This window comes from Nilaparvata lugens, chromosome 7 (assembly GCF_014356525.2).
Source record: "Nilaparvata lugens isolate BPH chromosome 7, ASM1435652v1, whole genome shotgun sequence".
In the NCBI taxonomy this organism is placed as follows: Eukaryota; Metazoa; Arthropoda; class Insecta; order Hemiptera; family Delphacidae; genus Nilaparvata; species Nilaparvata lugens.
This window is the reverse complement of record NC_052510.1, coordinates 17,739,690-17,751,311: the sequence shown is the minus strand read 5'-3', so window position 1 is coordinate 17,751,311 and position 11,622 is coordinate 17,739,690. Positions and strand designations below refer to the sequence as shown.

The following is an 11,622-nucleotide window of genomic DNA, read 5'->3' as shown; positions in this document are numbered from 1 at the left end:
CATTAACGCCTTCCTTATACCATGGAATATCTTCTGCTATATTTTCTCCATGATAATAGCTACTTTTGTAACGTTTCACCGGATAATGATCAACTTGTTCAAAATAGTCAATCACAGTTTTTCACTTCATAACAGCAGACTTCGTAGTAAATGTTTGAATTTGGTTATTATTCAACTAGCAATAAATCAACAATGATTGGTATGACTCAAAATACTTTCCAGGACTGAGTACTTGGAACTTGTTTTCGATAAGTATGACGCGCTAGCATGCTAGCATGACAAAAAACAGTTCAGTCAAGAGTTGTAACCTGTTTCCAGTCAGCATCCCCATTTCTCGGAAAGAAACTTCTCATGGTAGAAAGGTTGCATAACTTTTTCGAAACAAAGGACATCTCAATTTCTTGAGCTCAGTTCGTTTTCATCTGTTCAAGTGATTAGTCGTTGAGAATCTTCTTGCACTGTTATTGTGCAGTGTATTGTGTTGGACGAGTGTGTGGTATGATATTGCAAAATATACTCCGAGAATAATGGAGTACAAAGAAACAGGTATTCTTTGTATTCTTTGTATATATGGTATTCACAATTGAATGACATTACTTGAAAGTAACACAACTATTGATTTATTATAATCAATGACAAGGGATTGATTGGGAATCATATTTGTTTAAATAAATTAGTTGCTGTGAAAATTCTATTTTTTGAAAATTTTTATCAATGGATATAAATGTGGGAGAACAGAGTAGCATGATAAACGATGTTGTTGTGAATAGAAAACAAAAAAATCTGGTGTGGTACACTCACACAACTTTCCTTGCTCATTGAACTGTAAGCCTCATTCTGAAACGAGAATAATTTAGGGGAATAACATCATGACAATTATTGGCGGCAACATATTATTTGCAACTACGATCAAACTACTGTATATGTGTATATATAATTATTGTTTTCAGAGTACTTTTTCCTCCGTGTAAGTTGTGAAATTAGATGATTTTTTTAAAATTCGTCAAAACAGCTGTTCTACAGATGAAATATCTTGACTATGACTGAGTACTTTTTATAAACTGCTCTACCTACCTCAGGCACGAGATGGAGGCTACAAAATCCATTTCTCAAGGATAGGGTGGACCCCCCATTAGTTCTTCAGGAAAAAGACTGATGTCAGTTGATAGATCTGATAAATAACTATACAGGGTATGGATTTGAAAAAATCGTTAGAGCCGTTTTTGAGAAAATCGTGAAAAACATGGTTTCTAGTCATTATCCGCCATTTTTCTCAATAATATTACGGAGCTCCTGAAATTTTCACAGAAATGAGACTCATGCCAGTTAATAGGGCTTATAGATAGAATTTATTATATAAATTTGAAGAAAATCGTTAAAGCCGTTTTCGAGAAAACCGTGAAAAACATGTTTTTTTCGTCATTATCCGCCATTTTTCTCAAGAATATTACAGAGCTCCTGAAATTTTCCCAGAAATGAGACTCATGCCATTTGATAGGGCTTATAAATAGCTATCCATGGTATAAATTTGAAGAAAATCGTTAGAGCCGTTTTCGAGAAAACCGTGAAAAACATGGTTTTTTCGTCATTATCCGCCATTTTTCTCAAGAATATTACAGAGCTCCTGAAATTTTCCCAGAAATGAGACTCATTCTAGTTGATAGGGCTTATGAATAGCTATCCATGGTATGAATTTGAAGAAAATCGTTAGAGCCGTTTTCGAGAAAACCGTGAAAAACATGTTTTTTTCGTCATTATCCGCCATTCTTCTCAAGAATATTACAGAGCTCCTGAAATTTTCCCAAAAATGAGACTCATGCCATTTGATAGGGCTTATAAATAGCTATCCATGGTATAAATTTGAAGAAAATCGTTAGAGTCGTTTTCGAGAAAACCGTGAAAAACATGGTTTTTTCGTCATTATCCGCCATTTTTCTCAAGTATATTACAGAGCTCCTGGAATTTTCCCAGAAATGAGACTCATTCCAGTTGATAGGGCTTATAAATAGCTATCCATGGTATGAATTTGAAGAAAATCGTTAGAGCCGTTTTCAAGAAAAACGTGAAAAACATGTTTTTTTTCGTCATTATCCGCCATTCTTCTCAAGAATATTACAGAGCTCCTGAAATTTTCCCAAAAATGAGACTCATGCCATTTGATAGGGCTTATAAATAGCTATCCATGGTATAAATTTGAAGAAAATCGTTAGAGTCGTTTTCGAGAAAACCGTGAAAAACATGGTTTTTTCGTCATTATCCGCCATTTTTCTCAAGTATATTACAGAGCTCCTGGAATTTTCCCAGAAATGAGACTCATTCCAGTTGATAGGGCTTATAAATAGCTATCCATGGTATGAATTTGAAGAAAATCGTTAGAGCCGTTTTCAAGAAAAACGTGAAAAACATGGTTTTTTAGTAATTACCCGCAATTTTTCCGCCATCTTGAATTGAATTTTATTAAATTTCTTATTGTCGGATCCTCATGGTATAAGGACCTTAAGTTCAAAATTTCAAGTCAATCGGTTGATTAGGAATGGAGTTATCGTGTTCACAGACATACACACATACACACACACACACACATACACACACACAGACCAACACCCAAAAATCATGTTTTTGGACTCAGGGGGACTTGAAACGTATAGAAAACTTGAAATCAGGGTACCTTAATTTTTTTTGGAAAGCAATACTTTCCTTACCTATGGTAATAGGGCAAGGAAAATAAAAATCAGGTGTGGCGCACTCACAAAACTTTCAATGCGGTTATGGAAATTGATCACCTGACGTTAGTGTTCACGCGCATCACAAGTCTACTATTCAAAGATCTGAGCTAGCTGGTGAAAGGACAATAACGCTGGAGACACGCGAGGTCTGCTATCTCTTCATAGTGAATGATTTAATAGAATCAACAGTTGCCAACACTTTGCAATTGAATAATCACATTTTCTCAAATTTAAAGCTTATTTTCAATTTTTGATGAAAATGTTATTGGACATTAATTGAAGAGATTTTCATGCTCAATCTTTTCCACTCGAAATTTTTCGTTTAAATTATATCTGAGACCTGATAATTGGAAATTGAATCCAGATAATTTTTGATCAATCTGATTAAAATCAAATTTTTGCATGGATGGGGCGGAGCTCCTGAAATTTTTACAGATATGCCTTAGTGGCAAATGATGGCAACTTGTGAATATTGTCAGAGAGAAATCAGGTGATTTCACCCTTGTGACCACCGCTTGATGCATGCTGTTTGTGAATTTCCTCATTTTGAAGGTGTTCATTCCAGATATTAGCAGTTTTGAACACTTTATCATGGTTCTTACCTTCTCGAATTCATACTCATTCGAAAGCTTATGAAATGGAGAAGTTTTTGAAATATTGAAACCGCTATAATTACCCGGAGAAAAATCGAGTATAAACTGTTTGAAATTCGACTTTGAATTTGAGGAATAGCATTTTTTCAAGTTTAAGCCCTAATAAAAAACTACAAAATATCTAACAACAAATGAAATTATATTAATCTTGTTTGAAATGTCTTTTTCTTTCCAACAATACCCTTGAAATTGGACCAGTAGTTTTCGAGGTATTGAGTATTTAATGACAGGAAGTGGGCATATTCTGAAAATATTGAAAAATCTATATATCTCGAAAACTAAGGTCGATAGGAAAAAAGTTTACGAACCATTTTTGTCAGAATTGTCGAGTAGAATCTATGGTCAACTGCTGTTACAACTTTGGTGGGACACTCCGTATATACATACGTCAACGCGAAGTTCATAAATGAACATGCCTGTTAAATTTCATAATCTATTTCTGGGTTTCGCCGTGAATGCGGAACATATAAACATAAAAACATAGAAATAAACTTACAAACATGAAGTGAAATGCAAAACCGTCGACTTGAATCTTAGACCTCACTTCGCTCGATCAATTAAACTTCCAAAATATGAATATTTACTCGATTTTGGTAAACACTGATTGAGAAGATTGCACATTAATCCCATACAATTTTATCCCGGGTTGCAGGATATGCGACTTTATTAATCTATTTTTTCTTTTTTCCTATTCTTTTTCTCCCTTTTCTTCTCCTTTTTCTTCATCTTCTTCCTCCTCTTCAACTTCTTCCTCTTCTTCTCCGACTTCGCCTTCTTCCCATTTTCTTCTCCTTCTCCTTCGTCTTCTCCTCTTTCTCCTTCTCCTTTGTCTTCTTCTCGTTTTCCTTCTTTTTCTTCTACCACTTCTTCCTCTTTCGTCTCTCTTCTCTCTCACACCCTCTTCCTCTTTGTCCCATCCTCTCATCTTTTTCTCTGAATAAACAATGAAAAAATAATTTTTGTTTCAAAACAGCTGATCATCGAATTAATCATTAGGCTAAAATATGAAAATTTTTAGCTCATCGTACCCTATGTTAGAGCAATGGCAAAAATTGAAACTTTGATCGTTCATTCCTCATGTCTAGGATGACTTTTTTCAAATTATTGTAAGGAGTTGTTATTACAAAAAACATGTACTCTTATTTTATATTTTTCTTATTATTATTTTCCTTCTCCATCTTCTTTCTCTTCTTCTTCTCCTTTCTCGTCCTTTTTTTCTTCTTTTTTCACTTCCTTCTTCTTTTTCTTCTTTTTTCACTTCCTTCTTCTTTTTCTTCTTTTTTCACTTTCTACTCCTTTTTCTTCTTATTCCTCTTCTCTCCTTTTTTTCTTCTCTTTATTCTCCTACTTCCTTTTCTTCTTCTTCTTCATCTTCTTTTCCTCCTTCTTCACCTTCTCCTTTTATTCTTCTTCCTCTTCTTCTTCATATTCTTTTTCTTCCCCTTTTTCATTTTTTCACTTTCTTTTTATCCTTCTTCTTCTTCTTCATCTTCTTTTTCTTCTTCCGTTTCTTTTTCTTCTTCTAATTATACTTCTACATCTTCTTCTACTTTTTTCTATTCTTTTTCTTCTTCGTCATGAGAAATATCATCTAGAAATTGTAATCAACTTGATTAAAATATCGTATATGTTGAGATAACATGGTATATCATCCTAAATTAAAGTAAATTATAATTCAAGTGTATCTAAATTTAATTTATTTTACAGTTTTAAGTGATTAGTTAGTGTTACTTTGTTATTCAATTTGGTTTGTAAACAATCTAAATTGGAACTTTTATGTTTTGACTTGGAATTGGACCTGAATTCAAGTGTATATGGAACATAACCCACTTTTTTTACAATTTTTAGTGTATAAATAAAAATTCGGAAAGGAGCAATTTAGGGCTGTGCATATTAGTCCTTCCCCAATCATTTTAAAGATTGTGTTTTGTTTATGAATTGTGTTTTGTCTATCAATAAACAAATAACGAGCGAAGCTCGGTGCCCCGATATTCATTATTACGCGTGCCTAATGTTACAGACTGATAGTATTCATACAGACACACGTAAAAGGAAGCAAGTTGATGTAATAGTTATAATTAAATATATTGTATAGTAATTATCAGCTGAAATCATGTGTCAGCGCATAAAGGACAATCTGTGTGATAACTCTCAGATACCAACAGCTAATTTGAATGAATAAAAGAATTATTAAAATGGCATGCAATTAATTCCAGCTTGCTAAATGCTAAATCACAACATTTTTTTTTCTTTCGCACTTCCAATGTTAATTTTATATCCTGAAAAAGGACAAAGGAGTGAGTCAATTTTGTTGTTCAACGAACTCGACCTGTAAAAAGGTTCGAAGAATAAAAATCTGGAGTGGCGCACTCACACAACTTTCCTTGCCGTTATGAAAATTGATCACCTGACGCTAGTGTTCCCGCGCATCTCAAGTCTACTATTCAAAGATTCAAGCCAGCTGGTGACAGGACAATAAGGCTACTTTCACACACTTTCGGTTCGGTTCGGCTCGTTTTGTTTTCGGCAAATTCCGATAAGTGTGAAACGATGATTCGGTTTGAATTCGGTACCGAATAGCAACCGTATAGCACCGAACGCCCCCTCGAATAAGTTTCATTATATTCGAATTCGTTGCTGGTGAAACAGGAGAAACAAAGTCTTTTACAAACGCTTGACTTTTTTTTTTATTATTTTAACCTGATATCGTGATTATCTGTTTCAAAATTTTCCAAGTCAAAATAATATGGTCAATTCATTTCTGTTAGTTCACAGAATTTTTTTTCCTCAATGAATAGTTTGCTAAAAAAATATGAATATATCAATAAAAACTAAGGGAGAATTTTAATTTTTTTATCTATTTTTCCACGAATATTACATGATTTCATCAATGGAGAGGAGAGATGAAGTTTATATACCATGTGTCAAAACAAGGAACAAATTTTCAATTTAAAAAAAAATCTCTCTGAACATCCAAAATTAACATAATCGAAAAGAAACTATTCAAATAATTCACAATTTTTAATTAACTTGAAAATTTTGTTGTTCAAGAAATAACATCTTACAATTTAACACCAGCTGTTATATTTAAATATACAAGCATGAACTGTGAAAATCCAAGCACAGCTGTGTTTGAGAAGAAAATACCTAATTAGGACCGTAAGAATTAAAACCTGACATGTATGAAAGCCTCATTCGTTTTCGGTAACGAACCGAACCGAAAACGAACCGAACCGAATGAAACCGAAAGCGTGTGAAGCTAACGTAACGCTGGAGACACGCGAGGTCTGCTATCTCTTCATAGTGAATGACTTAATAGAATCGACAGTTGCTAACAGTTTGAAATTGAAATAATAACATTTTCTCGAATCTCGAGCTTATTTTGAATTTTAGGTGAAAATGTTACTGAACATTAATTGTAGAGATTTTCATTCTCAATCTTTTCCACTTAGAATTCTTTGTTTAAATTGTATCTAAAGCCTGATAATTGGGAATCTAAAATCAAACTTTGCATAGATGGGGCGGAGCTCCTGAAATTTTTACATATATGGGACTTGTGGCAGTTAATAGAGCTTATCAATGACAATTTAAGGTATACATTTGATCAAAATCGTTGGAGCCGTTTTCGATAGAATCACGAAAAACCCTGTTTTTGACAACATTTTCACCATTTCATCCGCCATCTTGAATTGCATTGGATCTAAATTGTTCGTGTCACACACACACACACACCACACACACACACACACACACACACACACACAACACACACACACACACACACACACCACACACACACACACACACACACCACACACACACACACACACACACACACACACACACACACACAACACACACACACACACACACACACACACACACACATATACACACACACACACACATACACACACACACACACACACACACACACACACCACACACACACACACACACACACACACACACACACACACCACACACACACACATACACATACAGACCAATACCCCATAACCACTTTTTTGGACTCAGGGGACCTTGAAACGTATAGAAATTTAGAAATTGGGGTACATTAATTTTTTTCGGAAAGCAATACTTTCCTTACCTATGGTAATAGGGCAAGGAAAGTAAAAATTGTTCTTAATCTTGCAAAAGAATAAAAGTACGTTTTCAAAATTAGAAGCTGATTGATCAATTCTCTCTGAAGTTACTGTAGAACATACAAATGAACAAACTAACCCACAGACGGACGGACGGACAACTACTTTGGCCTCGAGTCATGAGTAAGAACTCCCTCACACTCGTTCAATTAACTCATCTAGCGGTTCGAGTCATGTTGAGTCAAGTCTAGTGGCGTCTCAATAATTATGCCACTAGCCTAATAAGCAACGCAAGTAATCTATTCTTCAAATTTTTAAGTAGCATAGTATGTGGGTTTTCTTGGTATTTTCTATTTTAGCTTGCTATATTGCATCAAGCGGCATACAATAATATCATAACTGCATTAGTAATAATTATTAACGTTTCACCAGACATTTTTGACTGACAAGGAAACGTCTCCTAGAAGAACTTACATGCGAGAGCACACAAACAGCGCTTTTTGTGTGCACACCTGCGTCGACTGACTCTGATGCCCAGGTTTTTGTCGAAAAAATCCAGTAAACCAGTTCGAGTCTCGTACATACACGTGGATGGCTGAGTAGAATCATTTTTGAAATAATCACATTTATTTTTGGGGCTGCTGATGGATCGATTATGATTCCAATCCACAATACCCTGTTATTTTTAGCATTACCGCTAGAAAAACATTTCCAGGTCTGAATTGTAAGTCGGATTATTGTTTCAATCGGCTTCCCTCCCTAACAAGTTTAATAGTTCATTCTGAGTATTAAGGGGGAGTGATTTCTCATACTTCATTGTACCTTATAATTATTGTAATGATATCCTCCTTATGCGCTAGTAGAAATTATACTCAATGGATATAAATTGATCAAAAACTGGTTGGTTCACCAATTATTGCTGTACAATTTAAAAAAAAATCTGAATATCAAAACCTATAATTCATGAGGAGAATTTTCTCTCGAAATATTATCTAGGAATTTTAATTGACTTGATCAAAATAATCTGATTTGTTGACATGACATGGAATAATTATCATTCTATATTAGAGCAATTTTCAAAGTTAATCATTATTTTACAGTTTCAAGTGATTGGAGAGTGTCATTTTGTTATTCAATTTTGTTTGTAAACAATCTAAATTAGAACTTTTCTGTTTTCAAATGTTTGGACTGGAAATTGGACCTGAATTCAAGTGTATGGAACATATATAACCTACTTTCTGGACTATTTATAGTGTATGAATCAAAATTCGGAGAAGAAAAAGTTTTGGGCTGTGACTGTTAGTCCTTCCTCAATCATTTTAACCTTCTAGTCGTGACCCCGGATCCCAGGGACCTGGCCAATTTTTGTTTTAGTTATAATTTTTCTCCCGTTCGCTTTACTGTCTATTGTGACCCATGTAAATTCATGTCAGTAGACACTTAAACTTGATGTAGAGTGTTAGTGCTATGTGACTTGTTGTTTTCGTGAAATTACGCTTTTGGGTCCCTGGGACCCAAGGGTCACGACTAACGTAACTTTTTTCATTTTTTCCAAATGCACATTTTTATACAATAAAAAGCAGTAATTCAAGCAGCAATAATTCAAGCAGTCAACATGTACATTTTGAACAGAGACTTCGAAGAATGTACAAATTGACTTCTAGATCTCTATTTCAATGACATTGGTGATGATAAAAATAAATTCATAGTTCTGTTCAAGATAAGAATACTGACCCTGAGTAGGATGATAGTGGAACAAATGAACTTCATCTTATCCCAGGGATACTAAACCTCCCCTAAAAGTGAACTTTATATGACCTTATATATTTTCCATGTTTCTAGTAGTGTTTCATGTAGTTTTTGGGTTTTCTGATAATATTCATCATTATAATTTCATAAGTTTTGCAAAGACTGTGCAACATGAACTTGAGGATAGGGTAAAAACTACCCTGAAAGTGAACTATGACCTTCCAATTTTTTCCCATCTTTCTAGTAGATAGCATGTAAGATCCATCATAGTATTCATCACTATTATTTTTTGTTCACTTTATATGAAACAATAACCAAACGTTACTCTTCACTACCCCAAAAATGCAAGGTTTTATAGATTTATTATTTTTCATAATTATAATGAAGATCGATTTCTGCTTCATATAGGTTTTATAGATTTATTATTTTTCATAATTATAATGAAGATCGATTTCTGCTTCATATAAGTGCTCGTTGCGTTTATCAATAACCCTTGGACATATTAGAATAACATTATATCTTGAAATATATTGAGATATTTAATATGAAAGAAGCGGGTCCCTGGGACCCAGGATCACGACTAACGTCAGAAAAAAATAGGGTCACGACTAGAAGGTTAAAGAATTGTGTTCTGTATATCAATAAAGAAATAACAAGCAAAGCTCGGTGTCCCGATATTATGACATAATACGCACAGGCATATGCATATGGGCATAACACTCAGTAGGATAAAATTAGGCAAAGAATATATATTGTCACCTCTACTTGTGAATAAAGCTTCCAAAAGCTCTTAAAATTTGAAAAGTTAATCATTATTTTACAGTTTTAAGTGATTGGAGAGTGTCATTTTGTTATTAAATTTTGTTTGTAAACAATCTAAATTAGAACTTTTCTGTTTTCAAATGTTTGGACTGGAAATTGGACCTGAATTCAAGTGTATGGAACATATATAACCTACTTTCTGGACTATTTATAGTGTATGAATCAAAATTCGGAGAAGAAAAAGTATTGGGCTGTGACTGTTAGTCCTTCCTCAATCATTTTAACCTTCTAGTCGTGACCCCGGATCCCAGGGACCCGGCCAATTTTTGTTTTAGTTATAATTTTGCTCCCGTTCGCTTTACTGTCTATTGTGACCCATGTAAATTCATGTCAGTAGACACTTAAACTTGATGTAGAGTGTTAGTGCTATGTGACTTGTTGTTTTCGTGAAATTACGCTTTTGGGTCCCTGGGACCCAAGGGTCACGACTAACGTAACTTTTTTCATTTTTTCCAAATGCACATTTTTATACAATAAAAAGCAGTAATTCAAGCAGTCAACATGTACATTTTGAACAGAGACTTCGAAGAATGTACAAATTGACTTCTAGATCTCTATTTCAATGACATTGGTGATGATAAAAATAAATTCATAGTTCTGTTCAAGATAAGAATACTGACCCTGAGTAGGATGATAGTGGAACCAATGAACTTCATTTTATCCCAGGGATACTAAACCTCCCCTAAAAGTGAACTTTATATGACCTTATATATTTTCCATGTTTCTAGTAGTGTTTCATGTAGTTTTTGGGATTTCTGATAATATTCATCATTATAATTTCATAAGTTTTGCAAAGACTGTGCAACATGAGCTTGAGGGTAGGGTAAAAACTACCCTGAAAGTGAACTATGACCTTCCAATTTTTTCCCATCTTTCTAGTAGATAGCATGTAAGATCCATCATAGTATTCATCACTATTATTTTTTGTTCACTTTATATGAAACAATAACCAAACGTTACTCTTCACTACCCCAAAAATGCAAGGTTTTATAGATTTATTATTTTTCATAATTATAATGAAGATCGATTTCTGCTTCATATAGGTTTTATAGATTTATTATTTTTCAAAATTATAATGAAGATAGATTTCTGCTTCATATAAGTGCTCGTTGCGTTTATCAATAACCCTTGGACATATTAGAATAACATTATATCTTGAAATATATTGAGATATTCAATATGAAAGAAGCGGGTCCCTGGGACCCAGGATCACGACTAACGTCAGAAAAAAATAGGGTCACGACTAGAAGGTTAAAGAATTGTGTTCTGTATATCAATAAAGAAATAACAAGCAAAGCTCGGTGTCCCGATATTATGACATAATACGCACAGGCATATGCATATGGGCATAACACTCAGTAGGATAAAATTAGGCAAAGAATATATATTGTCACCTCTACTTGTGAATAAAGCTTCCAAAAGCTCTTAAAATTTGAAAAAATCTTTCTTTCATGAACCTAATTTACAAGTTATTGACGAGAACATCAATAAAGTTTCAACACCAATCGATAACTTCGTCTATAATGACATGAAACACATATTATAGTTCATAATTAGGATCGGAAT

At 33.9% G+C, this 11,622-nt stretch overlaps 1 protein-coding gene across 3 annotated transcripts in view; it reads left to right on the top strand.

Annotated features, from left to right (window-relative positions):
- The window catches only part of LOC111047271 (cytochrome P450 4C1-like), a 437,563-nt gene that overhangs the window by 406,641 nt on the left and 19,300 nt on the right, over nt 1–11,622 (top strand). Inside the window, exon 1 of one of the 3 annotated variants that reach the window (XM_039432219.1) lies at nt 403–546. The exons of 1 other annotated variant lie outside the window; for it this stretch is intronic. In XM_039432219.1, the coding sequence (XP_039288153.1) occupies nt 528–546 (19 nt within the window). In that variant the 5' untranslated portion in view covers nt 403–527. Of the gene's footprint in view, nt 1–402; nt 547–951; nt 968–11,622 lie in introns of those variants that run through there. One more of the 3 variants, XM_039432221.1, reaches the window with a different exon arrangement.